This window comes from Haliotis asinina, chromosome 5, assembly GCF_037392515.1.
Source record: "Haliotis asinina isolate JCU_RB_2024 chromosome 5, JCU_Hal_asi_v2, whole genome shotgun sequence".
Lineage (NCBI taxonomy): Eukaryota > Metazoa > Mollusca > Gastropoda > Lepetellida > Haliotidae > Haliotis > Haliotis asinina.
Window position 1 is genome coordinate 3,731,787 of NC_090284.1, and position 24,991 is coordinate 3,756,777.

General features: G+C 40.8%; 1 protein-coding gene across 2 annotated transcripts; it reads right to left on the reverse strand.

The window, feature by feature from the left end:
• Window positions 1-1,162: 1,162 nt before the first annotated feature.
• Window positions 1,163-22,919, reverse strand: LOC137283595 (intraflagellar transport protein 56-like). Of its 2 annotated transcripts, none has more exons than XM_067815183.1 (17): window positions 22,809-22,919; window positions 22,017-22,154; window positions 21,693-21,785; window positions 21,373-21,487; window positions 20,842-21,037; window positions 20,316-20,385; window positions 19,912-20,013; window positions 19,318-19,392; window positions 16,430-16,532; window positions 15,590-15,699; window positions 15,013-15,076; window positions 14,537-14,625; window positions 14,298-14,381; window positions 13,989-14,058; window positions 8,691-8,797; window positions 6,551-6,684; window positions 1,163-2,526 (listed from the first exon to the last, which is right to left on the reverse strand). In XM_067815183.1, exons 1-17 carry the CDS (start codon window positions 22,809-22,811, stop codon window positions 2,412-2,414), a joined length of 1,668 nt encoding a protein of 555 aa, XP_067671284.1. In that variant the 5' UTR covers window positions 22,812-22,919; the 3' UTR covers window positions 1,163-2,411. The 2 variants fall into 2 exon arrangements, with proteins under 2 accessions (XP_067671284.1, XP_067671285.1); XM_067815184.1 differs by having other exon boundaries at window positions 1,163-3,332; window positions 22,809-22,881.
• Between the last annotated feature and the right edge of the window lie 2,072 nt (window positions 22,920-24,991).

Consider the following 24,991-nt stretch of genomic DNA (forward strand, 5'->3'; position numbering starts at 1 on the left):
CCTCACTAACGGATACAGTAAACGATTTATGACCTGGTGATAGGTTTCAGTGGCAGATATGCTCCACTACATCATGTGACGTATACTGTGGATTCTGTCTTTCATGTAACAGTGAGAAATGAGATTAAAATTATCATTGTCTAAGTAACAGTGAGAAATGAAACAGAAATTATCATTGACTTAGCATGCAATTATCTCAGCATGTGTGCATCTTGTCTCATCAATGTTTCAGTCACCTTACATTCATCTCATGACAGCCTAAAAATAATCAACAAGCCTGACCAGGATATAGCCAGGCAAGAGACGAACTTACTATGAGACAAGCCTTCCACCAACAGATGTCAATGCAAGTACCTCTAAGACAAGCCTTCCACCAAGAGATGTCAATGCAAGTACCTCTAAGACAAGCCTTCCACCAACAGATATCAATGCATGTACCTTTATGACAAGCCTTTCACCAACAGATATAAATGCATGTACCTTAAGACAAGCCTTCCACCAACAGATGTCAGAGCAAGTACCTATGAGACAAGCTTTTCACCAACAACTGTCAATGCAAGTACCTATGAGACAAGCCTTTCACCAACAGATGTCAAAGCAAGTACCTATGAGACAAGCCTTCCGCCAAGAGATGTCAAAGCAAGTACCTATGAGATAAGCCTTCCGCCAACAGATGTATGTCAATGCATGTACTCCAATACATTCCTTTCACCAACAGATCTTACCGCTATGTTAAATGCACACAATATCACATTAACTTGAAGATCGCTGATGCTATATGAAATGTAAACTAAATGGCATCTGCCTCAACAGTTACTGTGGCATCGGGTAATATTTTTCCAGCTGTCACCCTTCTGGGAGGGTTCACACAAAAACTTATTATAGCATCATTGAACAATGAAATTGAAATGATTAAATGAAGGTAAGATAAGAATTCATGCACCTATGAGACAAACCAACCACAAACAGATATCAATGCATAAACATATAAGAAAACCCTGCTTCATCCATCCCCACCACTGGTTTCATTAATTGTCTCTGGCTAATCCCAATTTAACTTCCCTGTTACATTAATAATAGAATTCTGCTTAAACACACTGACATTAGTCAGTTTTTCCTTGAAAGGGCATTGAGTACCAAAAGCAGAATAAACAATGCAAGGATCTTTTCAAAACATTTATTCATATAAATATCACTTTTGACAAAGCATTAAGCACACAATCTTGGAATGTGCAGATTAACAATAAATAAAGATGGACGGATATCTTTACAAAATTACAAGTCTTAGGCACATGTAAAACTTTTATTATATTTGTACACCTTATGTACACACTTACAAAAGAAACGCAATTTCGAAAAAATTAAATCTCAGAAAAGTTAGCGTTCATGTTTATGCCTTCTATCTAATAAATTCAGAAAAAGCCAGAATTAGATTTCTTTTGTTGTTCAGAATTTTGGGAACAAAGACAATACAACCTCATATCTTCTCTTGAGTGTCCTAGGGAAAGGCTAGAACACATCCTGGTAGGATATCAGGATACTTCCCTGTTGTAAGTGACATTGCCTTCACCAGAATATAGGTATGTCAGTAACAACTTCAGTCTGAGCGCTCATGTATGATGCATCTCATAATGGGCCGTGTTTCTTGCATTGCAGTTAGCATGAAAACTAGTAGATGACAATAAATAGTATGACAATATGACTATTTTTACAGACTGCCAATATGACACAAGTATACTACTGGAAATAAGTCCAAGAACACCCACAATCTAGTTGGCTGTGTCCCACAATACTCATCAACAATGATAAGTTAATCACAGAGATGAGATACAAGCTTCTCTCTGTGTAAGTGTTGCTAGTGTCTAAAATGTGAAATTGTTTGAAGTGAGCCTGGAAACAATCAACTTCAGAAGAAACCATATAGGATTGGTCTGAATTCAATTCAAGACATACTTTTTGTGTTAACAAATAACACAGAAGAACCATGTCATTTTGAATGTGGATTTCATATGTTTCAAACATACACATTGCCTTAGAGGTACAAAAAATATCCAAAAAATTTCTTTGTATTTAAATAAAAGTGTTTATCCAGTTTGCCCTTTCTTCTGCAGAAATGAGCAACACAACAAAATATGGTGAGAATATTTCACATTGTCCACAAGTGATCGAAGTTGGAACCTAATCATAAATTCACTCTTGTACTCCATCTTCAGAGCAAACCTAACAACTGTTTGTTAGTCTGTATATGAACATAGACTTGTGACGGTGGTAATGATGACTTTGCTAGTAGAATATGGTTCAAGTGTGTGGTCATCTGTTGGACGAACCAGTGTATGAGTGGCACAATGGATGGAGATCTAGATGACCATGTACTTTAGTGATCATGTTGACTGTACAGAGATGAGTGATTCTCAGGGCAGAGGAACCAGGTTCTCCTTGGCCCACTTCTTCATGGTCCTGATGATGTATTCCACCTGCGGGTTGCTGGTATTACGCAGCATGTTGATGACATCACGCAGCATCTCCCTAAAACATGGTCCACATGACACAACATGACAAGACACACACGCAGCATGCAAACAGGACATAGACAAAGACTGGAAATCAATCAGAGAATTGTGGAAAATCAGGTTCAGTACACAAAAAAGATACTTTGATTGAAGACTGGTATTGGTCCCTACAGCAAATGCTAGGATTACACATGCTACCCTGTACAAGCCTCCAGGAACTACTGCATAGAGACGCTGAAGCAAGAGTTGTGATGGTGCCAAGGGCCATGCAAACCATGATGTTTGGGACACGTGAACTGTGGTGAGTGAAGATCATCCTAAGGCAGGGACAGGTACACTTTCTAAGTGTACCACTGGGCGCTAACAGGGATGCTTATTATGCTTTCGGCATTGTGTCCAAATGAAGAAACACTGTGGCCTAGGTAAAAGGCAACTGTAACTTCGAAAGTCAGTTCATGTACCTTTTCATGAAATTTATAAAACATACTTCTGAATATTGACTGTAACTAACCCTAACCTTCAGGACATTGTGTATTTTCATTCTGCCATTACAGTTGTAAATATATCTTTGGCAGTGAGTTACTACAAGTAATTTTGAAGCTTGCCATGATGTTGAATGTTAGATACAGGGAAAAGAGTGTTAGATAGAGGGCAATAAACACAAGGAAATGAGTGAACGGGTAGAAAGTAGACAACTAGGGCACAGTCTGCTAGACATGAACTTTGTTGTCGCGGGCCCATTTTTTCATGGTCCTTGTGATGTATTCCACTTGTGGATTGCTGGTGTTTCTCAGGAGGTGCAGAACTTCACGTAAGTTTTCCCTGCAGAGGCAAATAGCACAGCCAAGTTACTAGCAAGCAGGGGACCATCACACTGCATGACCACCACTGGAAGTGCAAGGATTCCTACAGCCTGATCCTCACTATCCTACCGATCTGAAAACTTCTAGACTGTGTATACCTTGTCATCCATAACTAACCTTGCACCTCCAGCAGAGGAGATCTAGGGGTAGAAGGTGAGGGATGGGAGATTTTAGAAGGAAGAAGAAAGTTAGAAAAGCATGATTAGTCAGTTTGAAGTCATAGTCTTGGTGATTAGTCAATTTGTAGTGACAGTAGGAGTGATCAGTCAGTTTGTAGTGACAGTAGGAGTGATTAGTCAGTTTGTAGTCACCAGTTTGGTGACTGGTCACGATCATAAACAAACATGAGCCCATGGACCCCGAGGCCATGGACCCCGAGGGACCAGTGAACAACTGAACATCTTACTGAACACCTGAATTTTAATTTTGAACTGTTTGAAACACTTCTGCTGAATGTGAGGCAAATCAGAATTTTGCAGATGACACAAGTTAAACAGATTTATCTGCCTTCCATCAATTTTCAATCGCAAAACATCAGTAATTTCCGTGCATCATGCGTGATTCAATGGTATTCGAGACAAAGAAGTACTACCATGAAGCACCAGAAGAGTTCGGAATTCCTGACTGTGTACATTGAAAATAATACATCGCCTGTAAGCGGGGTACATTGAAAATAAAAGAATAGTGCTTAGCCAATCAGAAAGTGACATTCATGTGTGAGGTAAGATAAGTCAGTTTGTAGTCACAGTAGGATTGATTAGTCAGTTTGTAGTGACAGTAGGGGTGATTAGTCTCTTTGTAGTGACAGTAGGGCTGATAAGTCAGTTTGTAGTCACAGTAGGGGTGATTAGTCAGTTTGTAGTCACAGTAGGGGTGCTTAGTCAATTTGTTGTTACAGAAGGGCTGATTAGTCACTTTGTAGTCACAGTAGGGGTGATTAGTTGGTTTGTAGTTACAGTAGGGGTGATTGGTCAGTTTGTAGTCATAGTAGGCGTGATTAGTCAGTTTGTAGTCACTGTAGGGGTGCTTAGTCAGTTTGTTGTTACAGTAGGGCTGATTAGTCAGTTTGTAGTGACAGTAGGGGTGATTAGTTGGTTTGTAGTTACAGTAGGGGTGATTAGTCAGTTTGTAGTCACAATAGGGGTGATTAGTCAGTTGTCATAGTAGGGGAGGGAGCCCGTCTTATGAGGTCTGAAGGTCCCGAAGGTGTTAAATTAATGGACATATTTTCAACATCTGCAAAGGGATAAAGACCTCCAGTATGACATATTGAAAACAGGGAGGTACTACCAAAGCTTGGGCATTTGTGCAGAAATATCATCTTAAGAATTTCATGAACATGGTTCTAAATAGTGTTTTTCCTGTAGTCAAGGATACTACATGTAGGTATATAGCATGTTTGTCAGCCACCCATGACTGCGGATGGGTTGAGGGGACAGTGCAGGGTGCTAGTTAGTGTATGGTAGGTACTGAGGTGGGAGGTGAAGCAGTTGGTTAGTAGTAAGCAGCTGCCACTAGGAATGTCACATCACTTATCTTTAAATTAAATTAAACTGCTTTTACTGGAGTTAGTGTATTTAGACCTTTGTGACATCTTCAGTTACCATGATGCCACGATCACACGACATTGATACCCTCACTGCCACTGAAGTTGTCCAGCTATAATTTTCACTATCACGATGTCAAATCTCTCAGCATTCTCCAGTCACTACGAAATCATGTCAAAAACACTTGGTTTTAACATAAGTCCTATCACATATCTCCACACTACAACATTCATTCCCCATCACTCCAGCCTTGCTCAAACTCTAGTTGAAGAAAAGTTACACTAGGATCAACAGACCAAAGGATCCTTGTGGTCAGTAATGGGCCATAGTAGGGGAGGGAGCCTGTTGGTCATATACAGAAACATGGATACAAAGGATAAGACATTGTTCTGTTTTGTTCCATTGTGCCCTGATCTGAAACAGACTATCCGTCTTCATCCAACCTAATGCCCATTGTATTTTATTTCACTTTCATGAAGATAATTATCCTGCAATACCTGCAACCATATTTTCATTTCAGAAGTGAAATGCCATCTTATTCTCTATCATCCCTTACCTGACATGAAAATTACCTCAAGCATAATTTGAGTTCTTTTGACATTCAAACAGGCCTGAAACTGACCCAGTGCCACAAGTAGGTCTTGGGTATCTCTCAGAACAGAAAGGAAATATAGCATACTGGGTATGGGAGATGCTGTAACCTCGATAAACAACACACCACATACTTGAGGGGTGCCATTTTCCACTATCCCAGTGCTGGATATGTTGTAGAAAAATACACCACAATCATGTACTGTGGTACCACAGGGGCTCTGCTTCATTCCCTGATTTCACAGGTCTGTGTTATTGTATCATCAGTCCCTCCTGGATTCTGCGTTTGCAGAAAAAAATCATAGAATTTACCTTTCCATGCAGAAAAACGTCTGGTCCACAGAAAACGTATTTTCATGCAGAATCCTTGCAGAATTTGCTACTTTTCTGCCGCGGAATTAGTTTATTTTAAAAATTGAGTGAAAACAGGCTGTCAGCCGAAACAAAAAGTAGAGTTCATGTCAGAAGTAGGATCAGTGACACATAAAACGTACTGACAAATTTATTGTAACATTTTAAAAATAATCATGATTATAGACACTTTATTAATAAGGCAAGTTTTAGGAATCTTTGAAATAATATTAGATGAATTTGACACTACAATTACGTTCTCAAAATCAATCATTTAGAAAATTGAAATTATTTCAGATTTCATTTAAATACAAAATTGTTATTTGCATGAAACTGAACAGTTGTTCGTCTGCATCAAAGTTACGAATGAGAGGAGAGAAGTAACTTTCTGCAAGTGTTTAATTCTCAAACACAGAAAAAGGTGTGGGTGCTTTGTCATTAAACTTACTCAAGATGTATTGTCAACTTGACTTTATATGTCTGTGCTTGAGAATTAACCTATGAAGGTCTGTATAAAGTTTTTGTTGTTTTTTTGTAAATGCCATAACCGCAGAATGTTTTGCATAATATTGAAAGATGGTGTGCAGAATTTGCTTAAATCTGCCGCCAAATCCAGGAGGGACTGTACCATGTTGTACATGGTGGTGAGGAAGCTCCACGGTGTAATGTAGCCATGTTCTGAACTTACCTCTGTTCGTGACCGGCAATAATCATCTGGAACACGCCAACACAGGCACCTCGTTTGCCCTCCCAGTACTCGGGGTTAGGGTCTAAGCGTTCCAGAACATCAAATGCTTTAGCTGCATAGTAGAATTGACCCATCTGCCACAACACATAAGAATATAACAACACATCAGCGACAGAGCTGTAGCTCGAGTACTGCAACTCAGGTACAGCACATCAGTTTGATATGTGAGGAAAAGTCCAAATGTAAACAAGAAGAAAAAGTAATCAATATCCCCTGCAATGGCAAAATACTCTTCAAGAATATATCTACTAGCAGGGGTTCAAAAATATGTTGAAAAGCCACTTGCCATAGGACAAGTGACTTCAACAAAGTAACATGTCCTGACTAATTTTCCACTTGCCCTGGTTTTATGACACCATGCTTGATGTTAATGTTCATTGGTTATTTATCAAAGAATGATGACTTCCCTCTCTACTAGCTCTACTTTATTATTATTACAAAATTTAATAGCTTTATCATGAGCAGATATGAAATGAAATCCAAGATTATATGTAGTTTGATGCCACAAGTGGAAATTATCTGGTAGTCCACGGACAAGTAAGACACCATTATTTGATTGTCTGAAATGAAAACTGACTTGCCCCGGGGGTCAGGCGATGGGATTTTTAAACCTCTGACTAGTTATGATGTCAAATATTTTGGTGTGTATGTGGCAAGGTGGAAGGAGAGTATTGAAAGTTTCTGCTCCAGAATGGAACACTACCACCAAATTCCAAAAGGCACCAGAATACAACCAGATCTATCTAAGTGCCAGGTTTGGTAAAAAATTAGTGAACGGTTTTGAAGTTTTGGTCCAGAAAAGACGAATGTGCACGGATGCATGCACAGAGGGACAGCCGGACAGTGTGCATTATAATACACACCTCACCCCACTCCAAAACACTTTGTGGTGGATAAAAATCTGAAGAACACAGATGTTAACCTGTGATCAGAGGTTTCTGGCCTGCCGAAGTGACAAAACTCTACATACATGATGTAAAACAGGAGGTTATAAAGGTTGCATGGGCACAGAAATATCAGTTCTCCAGTAAGTGGTTTTACAAATTGTGACTCACATCTACTTAGCTGAGGCAAATATACTCATCAATATAATAGAAGGCGTTGATGAAGATGTCTTCTAAAGCCTGACAGATTCTTAATCAGTAAGATATTATAATGATACAATACAAAATTAGCATATTCTACAGTAAAATACTTTTATAACAAACTACAAGGGACCACTGAAATTAGTTTGTTATATCCGTAGTTCGCTAGTCGCGAAAATCCACTGAAAGAACAGTAAAACAAACTATACAGTACAACCCATTCGTATTCAGTTTATTTGTACATTCATTCATATTACATTCTTTTCACTACAAAGTCAGTCATCTTACACAGGTCACTCGTCACTACGCACTTGTCATTGAATAAATCATATTTTAAAAGTCTCATGAGTATCAAAAGCTTCTGTCCACATTTCTGATGTGTGTGGGTGGCATATACACAGGCCTTTTGAGGGGATGCACTTGTCATTTTCTATTAAATTGCCAAAGACCGAGTTGCTGTGCCAGAAGTATACAAAACTAGGACATCAGCGACGGGCTTTATGGCCTCCGGCAATCTGATTGGTTAATAATACAAACTACAACTTCACATGGGTGTAAAAACTGGAGTGTGTTTTGATGTCTAACTCATTGGTCAGATTTCAAAGTGGGCGCCACTAATTGACACAGACTGAATTTGCTCAATTGACTATTCACACCATTAAGTAGTGTTAATTGGAACTGTTGAGGATTTCAAAGTGAGCATCGCTAACTGGCAATGACACTGATTGAGTTCGCTCAGTTCGTTATTCACACTGTAAATTAGTGTTACCTGGGACGTGCGGGGATTGCAAATCAGTTCGCTATAGCCGGTAAGTTCGTTATAGAGAATTTGTTATTCACGACTTTTGTATATGATAACATATAGTGGTTTATTCGGGACTTTTAAAACAGTTCGCTATAGCCGTCAGTTCGTTGTATCCGTGTTCGCTATAAAAGTATTCTACTGTATCTATAAACGATGTCAAGTAAGAGTATGTCATGTCAAGCTAAAGTACCTTGTAGCAGTCATTGGCAATGAGCTGCAGCAGGCTGAATGACTCCCCTGATGTCTCCATCTTCAGGTACAGTTCCCAGGCCAACCTCGCTTTGTGGTTCATAATATCTGGTAGAAACAAGTAACTGGGTATAAAGCCTTTTTGTACAGTACAGTAGAGTAGGGGGCAATGGGATTATCTCGTGATCAGATGTTTTGCTCACCATATCGATGCCCTAGGTTTTATTCTCCACATGGACATATTGTCCAGTGATAAATCTACAAGGTCTATAGCATATTACCTCAAGCTTTGCATAGTAGGAGATCTGATGGAGTTGAATTGCTATTCAATCTTGAATGGCTACCTTGCGATCAATGACTGTCATCATACGGAAATATCTGTTGGGGAGCAACTGCGCATATGCGCAAACTCCATGAGAACTTCACTTTTACTTCTCAGTCCAAAGAGTCCGCAGAGGGGAGGAGCATCCCGCGTTGGGAGGGACTGAATGCCCTATGGTAAGGTAAGTATTTAAATATCTAAGATATTTAGATTTTAACAAATTTTTACTTACCTTACCATAGGTCTATAGCATATGGGATACAACAGACAGGACGGTCTGTTCCATCCAAAAGACTGCAGCCCCTCCATATCTTCCACCACTAAGTCCCACAAGTAATGGCTAGCAAATACTGGCGAGGACTGCCAGAAACGCTAAGCCATAATGTCAGGAACTGTGTAGTTCCTGTGCAGGGCCATAGTCGAAAGCTAACGCCCGAATCTCGTGCAGGTGAGGAAGATTCTATGCATTGCAAGCCTCAAGGATGGTCTGCCTCAACCATAACGCTACTGTCTTCCTGGTGACTTCCCCTCTAGCTGTCGCCGAAAAAGGCAGGAACAATCTCCTCCTGGTTCCCCAACGAGGAGAGGACTTGTTGATGTACAATCTGAGAGCCTGAACCGGACGAACAATGGCGGTAAGAGGCGAGATGGTGGATAATCTGTCTGGTTGACCTGGCAGCTGGTTCTTTGCCAGGAAATCCCAGAGGAGGCAAAGTGTGGAGCCCCATGTCTGGACTGTTCAAACCGGATCCTGGTCACGTCCAGCGCATGAATCTCGCTAACTCTCGCCGGTGTAGCTAACGCCAACACAAACACCATCTTCCTAGTTAGGTTGTCAAATGATGCCCTGTCTAGTGACTCGTAAGGGTGACCTCTAAACTGCTGTAGCACAATGTTCAGGTCCCATGCTGGCATTCAGGTCCCATCTTTTGGTCCTCCAGCTTGAACGCCTGTAACATAGCGACCAATTCTGGGATCTTTGAAACCTTCCTATCTCCTCTGACAGCTAACACTGAATTCAGTGCTGACAGGTAACTTCCGATAGTGCTACCCATGAGCTTCCTCGAGCACTGCAAGTAACGTAAAAACTCCGCCAGGAATTGGGGGTGACGCTAACAGCAGGTCTTGCGACTTTCGGGCACAGAACTTCTCAAATGTAGCCCACTTGTCATCATAGAGTGATTGAGTGGAAGCCCTGTGCGAAATGAGTATCCCTTGGCCCTCAAGGTCCTTTGCAAATGGTCCAGGTGCATAGATGAAACCGTGCTGGTCCGGGTGCAGTGTTTGACTGTGGGAATGGAGCAGCAACTGATTCCAACTGATCTGGAAGCCAAAATGGATCTCTTTCTGCGAGGCGGCACAATTCTGGATCTCCTGGTGAAGCATCCACTCTGTTGGGACGGCTTCCCTCGTTGCAAGAGAGCATCGGCTAGAACGTTTCTGCAACCTGGAATATGACGAGCTCTGGCTTCGAGGTGACAGATGACACCCTCAACGTCTTGAACAGGGGCGCTTCCCCTTCCCTCTATTGGTGTTGGCGGAGGCATCCCTGGTTGTGTGTGATAGCTTGCGATGACAGGTTGTTGCGAAGCCCTGGCCGCGACCTCTTGTAAAGGCAGATCTGACAGATTCTCTCCTCAGGATGTAACGTCTCTTTCCTCTGCGTTCCTGTTTTAACATGAAAAGCAGATGAGAGGGCTTTAAATGCTGACAAAGACACCTCCGTGTTTGTTAATTCATCACGTTCCTTGTAAACCTCTGGAATGGCATTCCCGAAGAGGGCTTGAGAGGAGAAAGGAGTTCTAATCAAACGCCGTTTAAACTCTTATATGTGTCAGCCACCATGGGATGTGGCGGGATCATCAGTTCGGGTTCCACCCTGATAGCTCTGGCGCTGTCTACCCCTGACGTCGGAGAAGGGCACTCAAGCTATCCAAAGGCAGGTACAATACCTCTTCCTCCTCCACAAGAGCAGGGTCCTCATCATAGTCTGGGGAGAAGTATTGTTCTTCGTCAGTATTCCATGAAATGGTCAACTTGCGTTCCAGCGCCTGCTTCCTGTGTGTTGACTGTCTGACACGAGGAGGTGACGCTGACCGGGACCGCGACCGCTAACTCCTTCATCTGCGGTGGAGGGATCTGCCCCTGCGATCCAGTGACCTAGACAGCGTACGGCGGCGCCAACAAACACTGCAGGAACTACTCCAGGGACTTCTGGATCTAAACCTCCTGACGCCCGATCGTCCTGTTCTCCTCCTGTCACTGGTAACCCTTGTGGCGCCTCGTGGTGCTCCAAACGCTAGTGCGCCCGACCCTGGCGCTGACTTCTCTGCGTTGGGTGTAACAGTAGCTTGGGATGTGCCCACAGGCATCAGCGCCGGTAATCAGATGTGCTCCTCTCTCGGCCTCGTCTCTTGAATGTCCAGGATCAGCGGAGGCGCCCTGGTTGGAGGTGCCGCCTGTTCTTGAGATGCGCCTGGCGTCATTGATGGGGCAGGTATAAGTAGTGCTCTTAAAATACGTTGCACCTCCAGGTGTGCCAAAGTGTCAAGTCTTCACAAATCCATCCAACCTCCTGGCTGGGTGGCTGGTGTCGGCGTCGGAATCGACATCGGCAGCGTTGTATGATTCTGTCTCCACCTGAGCAGAAGTATCCAATGCCGCTCCAGGTATCTCCAGTGCTGTCTGTATCTCCGGCGTACAAGGTAGAGATACTCTAGAAGCAGAAGAGGATGCAGGAGACCATTACATTTTCCATAATTTCTGCGTATTCCTTTTCCTCACTACCGCCAAGAACGCTTTGAACACCGGAATAGACAGTCCCGAACATGCTGCACAGTGCTGTAGGATGGTGCAGGTTACAGCAGCACAGTCCGGACAATACGGGTGTGGGTCCTTGCCAGCTTCAGGCTTTTACAAACTTCACAAAAGTGACGTGTCATGCATCAACAACTGTAATAAACCGAAATCACAACGTGATAATAAGGGCAGAAGAAAAATACCCCTGCCCTATAATGGACTGTTCCACTCACCCGTGCAGCAGCATGCTTGCAATAGACAAGTGAAATAGCTGCCTCTTCAAATAGGAACAGCAAAATTTACACTAAATACAGCGCTAAGTAATACAAAGCTCAGATACAACAAGTATCCATTGAAACAGTCCACTAACAATTAAAACCGATCCGGTAACAAATTATGGAGGCAACAACGAAAATAGGAGACACGTTACCATGCCCCTTACAAGGTAGCCTACAAGTGTACAATAATGAAAATAATCGTTGAAATCGACACGAAGATTGAAAAATACACATACCACACACAAAAAAACTGAACAGAATCAGCACAAAAGCGTAGAATGGCCAAACTATATTAGTTCTGAAAAATACATCTAGCATCCCAAACATGTCTCGATCAGACAACGCTTGAAGTAAAAGCGAAGTTCTCATGGAGTCTGCGCGTGTGCGCAGTAGTGAGATCCAGATATTTCCGTATCATGACAGTTGTTGATTGCGAGGTAGCCATTCAAGATTGAATAGCAATTCAACTCCATCAGATCTCCTACTAAGTGAAGCTTGAGGTAATATGCTATAGACCTAAACATTTTATCCTTTATCATATTATTCAAATATTACAACTAAAACTTATGACAGTTAAGTTTACACAATTATACTGTCTGGATAAACCACAAACGAAGACAAAAATGTGGCAATGTTTTCCAATGTTTGTAACTTGCCATAATATCCCTTACCTTTTTCATTTATTTTTGTTTCATTTTTATGTATGTCTTATTGGATTTCTCAAATAAAAGGTATGGTCATCTGTTTCCCGATATCAGTGCCTTTCAGCTCAGTAACGTGACACAACAGTGGAAAATACCTCCACTTTCGATTCGTTTGATGGTGGATGTCATTCAAAAGCTCTGAACATCAACAATATCACTGTACTCTTGCCAAAAGTATTTCCACAGTTGTAAGGAATGATTTTATTGGACAAAGATTGGTTTCTAATGACGCTTATCTTGCACATTTTACTATGAAGACTGTGATTAGTCGAAATCATGCACTTGATCCTAAGGCAACCAGTCGTATTACAGCAATGCATATCGTACTAGTAAACAAAAACTTATAGATTCTGAAAGAAGTTTTGGGTAAAATCATGGTATTCTCAACATGTTACGCAAAATAAAATCACCACCTACATGTATGGGACTTAGCAGACGTATCATGCTAGGTTATGACCTGTGACAAAAATGCTTCATGCTAATATTTTCGCGTTAAACATCATATTTAAGGCGACGAAAGCTGAGATGTCTCTTGAATTACATTACACGATCACTCAAGAAAGATGGAAATAGTATGTTATTATGTATGTTTGACACAAAACGTCATTACTTTGCTGTTTGACAACTTTATTGTGGACCTGTTGCCCAAACATATATGATTAGTGCATAAGTATGCATCCACATGATGCACATGTAAAATATTTGTGTGCCCTTTCAAATTTTCAAGCGTATATTACACAGGACACGTGGATAGATTTATCCCTGATTGTCTCTGATGGCCCTTGTGATGATTGTGTTTGAATATTGCCAAAAGTACTGAAAAAACATATTCACCCACACAATTATGAGGGAAACGTTATGAAAGATTCAACTGTTTATAAAAGAGATGAACAATTAACAGGTCAAGTCTGAGAATGTGATTGAGGACCATGCGTTACCATAACAAAGGGGGACAACTCTGCATAACGATGATTCTTGCATAGGCCAAATCTGCCACATGTGCAATTAAATATATGTGATTGCAAAAACAGTAAATGGCATAGGCAAAAACCTTGACACATCTTTCTTCAGCAAGCAACATGACAAGTATACCAAATTTCACTGCAGATATGAAAATTGTGAGAATAAGTGAACAACATCAGTGCCATGTGCTTTACAATAGCTGTGTTGAAGGGATTATTGAAGTGATGACTTACAACATCGGGCCAGCCAGCTAAGGTAGGTGTAGTCATTCTTCACCTTGTCGCTTTGTATCAGCATAAATATCTGAAACACAAATATTTACATGACAGCATGCATCCTGCAAACGATAAGAAACTGAAGAAAGGTACTTGCTCCATCAGATACTTTGGCATAAGATATGATACATCACCATTAACCTGTCTTGTACATACATCATCTGGCACACGTGACAGGAATCACCTACTGTACACATCTGAAACAAATGGTATTGGTACTGCTAATGTGAACAAGAGCTGATCTGAAGCTTGAGAGGTATCACCTACCTCCTCTGCTTCTTTGAAGTTGCCCACAGCTGCCTTGGCTTGTGCGTAGTTGAAGTTAAACATGTCGTCATTGTAGAAGTAGCTCTGTAACATGGAATACTGAATCAGAATACCTGATGCCATCATGGAAAACTTAACATTAACAATCTAGCAGTCTTTGCGAATTATACACAGAACATTTTAGATGAAATAAAACCTGCTGATATAGAAGACAAGACTTTAATGAAATACCGAAGTACCTTAATTGAGTTGAGATAGATGAGCACATCTTCAAACTGCTTGAGAAGGAAGAAGCACTCTGACATACACTGACGTCCAGGGATGGTGTCTAAGACAGAGACAACTCAGCATTATGCCTCCACACTCAGACACAAGGCAAATGGTGTGAATATTTTATGCAGTGAAGCTAGGACAAAGACCTTAATCTTACAAAACAAAATTTTTTACAACAATTGCTAAGACAGATGGGCGATTCAGTGAGTGAATCCACATGGGTTAATGAATCTTTGAATGGGATTCAAAGGGAGACAACCCTGCACAACATTGCCTTAGAAACCTGAGATACTTGTACACAAAATATAAAACATTTCAGACATACTGAGTGTGTCAATCACTGAAGTTATGAATGGTAGCTATTTTGTAACAGGAGTTGAACCAACACCTTTGATTCTGGAGAGACTATCTATGACTACCTAGCGCCTGTGTACATACATACCACATTCACTGGCCGAACCTCCCACAAGCTGGAAATACTGTTGTGCTATTTTCAAGTGCTCTCTCTGAAAACCAAACAGAGGGCTTGTATCAGCATTAATGCCGAAAGTCACACTGCCAACACTTCTATTCTGGGGAATATTGATGACATCCCAGTGGATATTATCACGTACAAGGTCCCAGAGCATCTGACCATGGGATCCATTTACCTCTTGCCATTTATTGTCTAGCATAGGATGCTTAGTACCTTTAACAACATTTAAACCATCATAAGAACGTCACAATACTGTAGTTTCAGATGCTTTTAAGTGAAGAATTTACTGGCCTTTCTGAACCTCTGGGTCAATTTACAAATTTATATATAGAGAGAGTGGGTATACATTAACCACACCATAGTCCTTGCCAGAGAAATAGCTCAATTCTATCTATTCCCAAACTAGAATCAACAGCTTCTCATAATTTCTGCATTACCCAATCCCTATGGCTAAAGAGGCTTTTCAGTTTACATATATGGTACAGATAAATGGTACAAATCAATTAATGGTTAAGAACATGAGAGTGACACAGCGAGCACATACTGATCCCTGCTCCTGTCCGAGTGCAGCGTTCACTACTCCCTTGAGGATGTACTCCTGTGGTGTGGTGGGTTCCAGATCTCGGATCAGGTTGTATGCTTCAGCTACATCATCTGTAACATTCACATCCAGATACCATAAACCCTATACACCATTGGTATTCAGTGTATTAACTTCTAGATATGTAAGAAGTCATGGCTGCTGCATCTAAAGAAGAGGTATTATGAGATAGTATGTGCTGCTTTTAGCAATATTCCAGCAATATCATGGCAGAGGCACTAGAAATGGGCTTCACACATTGTACCCATGTGGGGAATCGAACCCGGGTTTTCCATATGAACAAATGCTTTCAACCCTACAGTACCCAACTGCCCGTGTACTCTATAATCATAACAAGGCTAGATATATACATTAACTGCCATGCCAAATTCGTCATATACCATCACTATTTCTGAGATTCTGTTCTGGGATATCCCTCACTATGTTAACAGGTTTGTTCATATAAAGGCATATGGATAAAAACATAAACAGTTATATATTTTTCTATCAAAATAAGGACCTTGTACATTCCACTGAAGATGCAACTGAATGCTATTTTGTCACACAAGACTACAAGAAGCTGTTATACTTTGATATGAACACTTGGCATCTAATCCATTCAGTTCTGTCATTTCCATATTTAGCCTATCATGAACTTTGAATCATTTCACCTTTCATTTATACACTGATGATAGACTGAAAACATGTCACTTTAGTACTCTAATACTTGATAGTGCAAGTCACTAAACACAGAGCCTGCTGACATTAACAAAGAATGCCTGTTGTACAGGCAGTATCACTCACCTTGCTTGAGGTAGTAGATAACCAGATTGAGGCGGGCTTCAGGGATAACATCGATAAGGGGAGGTAACACCTGAAGAGCCCCCTCGCCACCACGAAACACCACCTGGGATTATACATGACTCAGTTTTGGACTCAGACGGAATCAACAATAAGGTACACATGATGTATCTGTGTGACAGGGCTGGCCTACAGTGTTACACTTACGCTACAGGCTTGCTTAACATATGTACCTGATGTACTGATCAAACCATGTATGTTAGTTGCATAATAAGGTCTCAGCTCAGCTTTAAAGGTTTACAAAATGAATAAGTGAAATATTTATAACTCATTAACCTATGTATACATAAACAGATTATAATGCTTCAGTTCACACACTGGTTGACTCAAAATAGTGTTTTAAAATGTAATTTGCTGAATAGAATTGATATTTTATACTTTTCCTGACTCATGCTTATTATGCTTTATCTCCTCCCTCTATGAGAAGACAGGGGAACACCGGAAAAGCCTCCTTTTCCTGCCAATACAGTCAGATGACCAGCCATGCTTGTCGTTCTCTCCAAAATCTCATCATAAGCCCAAAATGAGAATTACTGTGAATGGGGTGGGTCAGGTCATGCTGGATTCTGCTGACTGCCATATAAGTACGTCCAGTACTTTCCCCCTTCGGGAACTATAATGGCAATAGTTCGCTCCTGTTCTTCAAATATTCATCTGTGAAATACGGAATCACATCCAGTCGAAAGAGTCTTCTCGTGAAGCATTCATTGACTGAAACGTGATGATATATATTGATCAGCTTGCGTCCTAGTGTCTGCTACAACAGTATGTCAAGATTTCTATCAAGACCAGTCACGACCCTTCTTCATGTACAGGTATCTTCATTAAGAATACAGGGCCATAGTCACTAGCCTGTTCAAGATGTGCACATGGACTTTCAACCATTATACTCCACAGAGCATCTTGATCTCAATCAAGTCATGAGATAAAAGGTAAGTGAAACTCTGCACCTTTTTGGAAAAGTTAGTTGTTTTGCGACAAGTGGCCCGAATTGGTGAATGTCTCATGGGTAGTGGTTGTCAAACACCATATTTGATTTCCAAAGGCAGTCCTCCATTATAGTTGTTAGCGAGCAGTTTCCATGTAGAGCCAGTGTCAAATCCAAGGCTCTCACTTAGTGTGGATTGAAAGCTCTCGGAGGTTCAAGTTCTGTTGCTTTGCAGGCCCTAAGTATGATGCCTCTCATCCATACTGAGATAGTGTTGTGGATTACTTCCGTAGGTGTCTCAATAGATAATGGGACGAATAGGCGCTTGAAATGTTGTCTCTTTGTTCTAGTTCATTGGAAATATACTTTAAACACTCTGACAGGGCATAATGATAAATCCTGTGTATCGTGTATCCCTGTTTTCATGGTGATAACAGAGCTGAGTGCTGCCAAGTATGTCGAGAGTGAAGAGCCTTTCAGTCCTCTGGTATGTCGTAGATGACATAAATAGTGCGCTACTTGAGAATGTGTGGTATTTGTTGCTGTGAAGCCTTTCTTCATCACATATCTTTCAAACTTCATCCATTCATCATTTATCATATAAGGTGTGGGTTGATCTATGTAGAGCTCAGGTGACTGTCTTCACTGCTCTAAAAGAATATCCTTGATGTTTTAAGCAGGCTCTGATATGATCCAGACATGAAGGTGGAATGATTTTGGTTTGCTGCATGCTTGTTTGAAGTGCGGATGGAGGAGTAGGTTCTTCCACTCTGGCAGTTGCAGTGTTGGTTGTCCTAGTTCCTTGCTGAGTACTGAGAATCAATCTCTCTCTCGCCATTAGGGCACGACCAAATCAGTTGTATCTTCCTGTGGCTCTAATTCTGATTTCCATAGATTCACAAGCCATCATAGTCGAGTCAGCAGCCTGATGGTGAAGTCTAACTGTAGTCTGAGTTGACTTGTCTTGTGATTAGCTTGAATACTGTCGTCCGCTTAAAAGGGGCTGCGAAGACCCTGCCGATGCAGGTAGGTGACAATTGGTTTGGTGACCCAAGCAAATAGCCACGGGGCCAAAGACATTCCCAATGGTAGAACCATTCCCTGCTAGTGCAGCTGATGAACTGGCGGTTCCATTCCTCTTCAAAATGGAGATCCATCAGATTCATCATATGAGTGGTGAACTGTTGCATGAAGAGGATGGTGTCCAGTGACTGCAGTGCATGTGGCGACGGTTGATTCATATAAGCATCTGACTCAAAGGAGTGTAGACGTTGTAGATGTCGGCACAGAAAGTAGACTTTCTGAAGGTTGCAGTGTTGTTGTCAATGTAGATGATGAAGGTCTAGCAGATGCTGAACGTTGATCAGGAGTGCTGATGAGCTATGCCTCAGGTAGAGCTAGTGGAGGGTTGTCCTAGATGTGATGCTCGTTGGGAGAGATGATCTCATCGCTGAAGGACTTTGTAGAAGCTGTAGAGTGTAGTTTCATTGTCCTAGTAGCTGAAGACTACTAGGCTTCAGGTGGATGAGTGTATTGTACATCTGCTTCATTTAGAAGGGAACTTCAAGGGATTTCAAGTGTTGCACTATTTTTGCAAAGAGGGAGTAGATAAACATAACAGGCATGAGTTAGTATAAGGAAAATTTCAGATATTTTCAAATGACAGACACCCAGACCGACATGTGTAATATACTGCAGGGCCAGTGAAAACATTTTTGGTCAGCAGTTTTTACAATGAGCTGAACAAGACACACCTAATTACTTATTAAAATAAAGCACACATGAACAGGCTTATATGAACAGGCATATATGAATGATATGAAATTATTGAGAACTGTACTGGAGCAGTTGCTCAAATACATGTAAATGGACGTATAGCATGGTGAAACTTTTAGCCACATACCAGATTATGCTTGATGAGGTCCCTGGCGAAGGTAAACGATGGTGAAGACATTTCCTGTAGAGCCTTTAGTTCAGCCTGAATATGAAGCAAAAACAACTTCAGCAACTGATGGAACAATAGCTAGCAAAGGCATATCAACACTTAATCTGATCTGTTGGAGGGATTCATAGCTATGTAGTAGTGACCAGTCGATGCCAAATAGCTAAAGCAGAGAGCACAGAGATAGAACATCAAAGTTGTAGTCTGTTTGTCACTGTCCCAGCATGTACTTCAGGTATAATATCATTAAAACATGTCAGTTATGAAGTCTGGAACACACATACAGTGACTGACATCATGACCTTCTTTTCAAATTTCAAACAATCAACCAGGCATCTGATTTATTAATATTAGTGCCTACTTATAGCAAGCATGGGCTGGTGGAGACATCATATGGGCATTTCTGTGGAGTTCACAGACTACACCTGTGGAAGCTTTTTTAAGCATGTCACTAAGAAACTAGAGTTTGTAAGTCCCATCAATGTTAAGTTTAGTACTGGTTCTACATTCCATTGCTAGTTAAGACTTGTTGGCTGCCCCTGATGAACTACTGACCTCTGCAGCTTTGCCATTGTATAACCGGAAGTGGTTGCAAGCTTTCAGATTAAGAGCAATGGCACTGTCTGGAAACTGCTGTAGGTAGACTGCCAACACTTCCTACAGAAGAAAAGAAACCTGTGACAGCAGGATGCAGACAGAGAAGAATTAATGACTTGATGGTTGTAGGTACAGAAAAATAAAAAATAACCATGGTAGCTGGTACTTACATTCATCATTTTCCAGCAAATATTAAACAGGATTCCAATGCACCTGATATTTTTTCTTGCTAATGGTACATTCAGAGATCCTAGTCCCTGTATCAAAATAGTGGTGAAATTTAATTATATGATTTTAAAGGGGTGGAACCCAGGTATTCTTTCTTGCAGATGGCCAGTTCAACATGGACACATGGTTCCTACCTGTGACACGTCATAGTAGTCCAGCTTGTAGTAACACAGCGCCACATACACATTGAGAGCCAGGAAGTCTCTGCAAGTAAAGACATTGCTCATGTAGAACCTGTCTGAGATCACATACGCACAATTTAGTGTAAGATAATCCTCACAATGTATAGAAATAGTTGCTCTGTCAGTGCTCATCCAAACATATATATGTAAATTACTTACAAACTATAAACAAATAAATTACCCTTTTATTTCAATTCAAATTAGGAAAAGTACAGAACAATGTTTTTTCGTGTTCAAGGCCTGTATTTCTGCATGATCCTGCAGAGACGTATCTCGGCATAATCCAAGACTGGTAGGTGACCTCATGCCAGAGGCAGGTGTTCAGAAACATTCCCAAACAAAGATGTATTATTTATATTATTTCAGCTCATCATCATCATTCCCTCTCTATTATGCATCAGAAGTCTGCATATCCATTGTGTGAAACAGTATAGAGAAAAGATGGTCAAAATATTGACAGGTATTTGGTATTTCTTACCGATTATCGAGCAGTATGCGCTTGTAGATGTCGATGGCCTCTTGGTAGTGTGAACGCAGGTAGTGGATGGAGGCTAGGGATAGCTGGTCCTCAATGATATCCTGCAGGGCCTGATGGTGTCCCATCAGCCGACGCTCATCATTGAACTTGTGAGACAGATGGAACTGCAGGCGGTTCTGAAGACGACTCTTGGGTGCTGGAAGCACATACATATCAGTCAAAATGTTGGTGCTACCATTGTCTTTTTCACGATTCTTTGTTTAGCACATAAATTGCATGTTCCTGAGGAGCACTTCACACTCACAGACAACAAATCATGAAAAAGCACCACCAGTGGACATGGCCATTTTGCCCATTAAGTCAAACTTGTATGCTGTATGCACAATAGTATATTATTCATCTGCTTTCTGATAGTACAGGAATTAATGCTATATATATGATAACTGAATTTGTGCTAACTCATGCTTAGGAACATGTGGACATGGTGAAAGCACTGTTGTTTCACATGATCAAGAGAAAGTGGGTACTGACATCGTGCTACTGCTGTATCAGCATCTGAATACATCCCCAGGAAGAAGTAGCAGCAGGCCAGGAAAGCGAAGATGTCTGGGTGACAGCCATCCCTCTTGGACAGTCTCTCATACTCCTGTACACAATTTGGTCAAGTTAGTCACTAGTCAAGATCCATGAACAACAATCACTTCACAATCAACTAGGATAACCATGATAAGTAAACATTGTTTCTTACAACAGTACTCAGAAGCTGAGTTGTCCTGAACCCTCAAACAGTTGTCCCCCTTGTTATGCTACCTCAACTTTACAAGTTGTACAAAAATGGTTTGGTTACGTACCTCCATAGCCCTTTTGTAGTCTCCCAGGTGGAAGGCGCAGTATGCAATCCACATGTCTACTTCTTCATTTCCCTTTCCACTGTTACGGCTAAACTGTAAGAAAACATGGTGACACAAATTTACTTAAAATGCAAATGCAGCTGTGAACTATTGTCAGTATACATCATGGCGGATCACACTTAACCATGGCTCACTATTCTCACTGGAGTACATACAACAATGTTCATTATATGACATAAACTGTTGAAACATGGCACTGCTAAACAGTATGCTTGACAAGTGATGGCTAGCATGCTGAAAAGAGGCAAGAAAAAGACTAGGTACCTCCAGCAGTGTGATGGCACCTGTGTAATCTCGAGCTGACAAAAACTCATCTAACTTTGGAAACTTCTTCTTTTTCTTCTGTTCCTTTCCTCCTGTGGCAGCCCCCGGCCCCATGGCCGGTTTCATCCGTGACAGCATCTGAAAAATACATTAAAAAAAACCCAAAACTGTATTGACCATGTGGACTATGAATAAAACATCATTTATAACTCTGAAGTGCTAAGAAACAATCAATGGAAGGATGTTGTTGTTTAAGTTCGTCAGCTGACATCTGATTTCCTAGTTATACGTACTGGCTAAATCACAACCTTTTAAATGCATACACTACTTGAATATATTTCTGCATTGCAGATAATAGTATGTCAATGAAATTAAAGCTCAAGAAATCGTCCTATACAGTGGATATCTGTGTAGATGATAACTTGTGAGATGCTTATTTTGTCATTAACAGTGCGTACATCTGGATTTTTTGGTTGGACCTGTGCCTTATTTTCGGGAGGGTGAGATGTGAACCTAAATTTGAAATCAGTGGACACAGATCTTTAGGAGCCGGTTGTGTCTGCATAACTATATACCTAAATAGCATCAGTGAGAACTCCTTCGACTCGATAACACTGATAAACGTGAATCGCTGTGAAATCACTTGTTATTTCGAAAATCTAGCAACGAAAGCATCAACAGGAATATACAGCCATTTAAGAATCCTAAACTAATCCTAAACCAGAATTAGTGTTGTATGTCCGTGATATGTCGTGTCAAACTATTTTGATTAATAAAATAGAAACAACATACCATCTTTACGGTGTTAGTGTGAGATCAACCAGACGTGAAGATTCGTATTTGTTTGGAATGTCACTACAGAGCGACAGAGACTGCGTTACCGGAAGCGGATGTCAAAGTATTAACCAATGGTACATCAGAAGCTTCGTTCCGATTCAAGTTTACTGAAACCGGTTTCCCCGAATCTTTTCATTGGAAGGCTATGGTGATCATTTTACGACGATTGAATCACTATATAACCATTGTATGTACACATAGAGGGCCTCGCAATACATTCAACTGGAAAATCTGACACTGCTAAATCTAAATTCCCTTAGGACGTTAATTAAAATATATTTGTTCGTTTTTATGAAATGGCGGAAAATATTCACTCATATGCAGAGTTATCTCACTAAAACGTAACAAAATATATATTTTCTAAAACTGACAGTAGAAATGGCTCGTCAAACCATGTGAGTATGAGATGCTTAAGAAAACATAATCCTACCTCCATTTCACTGCCGTAGGAAATTCTACGAGATGTCCTTCAGTGGTTAGTACCGTATGTGGCGCCTGCTATGAGGATGACAAAACGATGACGGGCAACAGTTGAACGCCAAAACCTGATATCATACCCGATGTCATCTCTGTTACCTTCCGCTTATCTCTTGCTTCTGTATATAACACCAACTGACTTCAAATATCTGAAAATGACAGACATTTTTGATTCTGTGATCCTGGAAACAACAACAATATGCGATGAATACATTCTGATACTTACAGCTGGCTTACAAACTACATCCTTGAGAGGTATTTAGAAGTTGGACATCTGATCATGAAGAAGGATAAGAATGCATGGATGGACAACCTCCTCGTCATAATGTACGTTTCGGTGTTGGATGTAACACCGTTATGAAGCAAGTGACGTAGAGAGTATGGGTTTAGGGGCATATACACAAATATGATGGTGTGTTTATGCAGTTGATTTAAATAGAGTTCTAGTTAGAGGGAGAAGCCAGGTAACTAGAGGGGGGGTAAGATCAGAGTATAAAACGCTAACAGGTGAAACCTGTAGTATAAACGCAAGGGTTATGACTGGATTATGAGTTGATGGTAAGCTGCTTGTATGATGTATTGATTTTTGAGTTCTCACCATGCGTCTGTGCATGTACTGCAATCAGTTCACTCACTTAACCGACTGCGATCTTAGGTTGTTAGCGACAATGACCTATTTTGAGAATCTTACCGAATCACAACCGTTCCTCTACTCGGAGTTTCTTACGGTCAACTTAGTCAAGAAACACGCTGGAATCATATCGACAATCTTGAAATCAGATCGTAACACGTAACCTCTTGACCTCTTGGACATTGTTAATGGTCGCATGCAACCAAAAAATCAAACATAATTAAAACACAATTTTCACTTATTCATGACATATAAGATACATTGCTGCTTGTAAAAAACAAATAAACAAAATTATAAGCCTACAATCGCGATTCATGAGGGCTTTCTTCCCTCGAAACGAAGTCCTCGGGAGACCGAACCCAGTCAAGGGGTTGGGAGTGCACTCAAGCGTAACGACGGCTTCCGATTGACTGGTTCATTTGCTGATATGCTGAGGACTCATTGTGTACAGAAAGATGATGCGTTTGATGGGCATTTTAGAAGTATGGCGAGTCACAAGAAAGTAAGATTCTTTATGGATAACAACTTCTTTAATTGTACTCGTTTTAGTATGGATTCATATACCGTTGTCAAACAAAGTCATATACACTGAAAGAAGTTTTTATCCATAAAGAATGTATGTAGAGATGTCGGGTTTTGTAATTACATACTCTGAATTTGCGTTCGATCCAATCGAAAATCATGTCAGTAGAGATGGTGAACTACTGCCTGGCTGGAAACTGTCATTCGTCCAAGTACCACGCAGACTTAAAATGACAACAGTTTGCAACAGTTTCCCTCAGATCCAGTCATGAAAAATGTTTGCATACGCTGCTTACCAAAATCAACAATTGTTTTTTAAGTAACGAGTAGATTATTTACTTGTTTGTGTACACAACCAAGGTTAGACTACTGCTCACGACCTCATACTCCGGGCATGCATACTGTTTCAAGCTCCGCGAACCTATTCACTACGCATGCGTTATGTAAAAACCAGTTTTTACATAGCGCTGGGGGAAATTTAGTGAATCATTTGAACTTCGATTTAGCG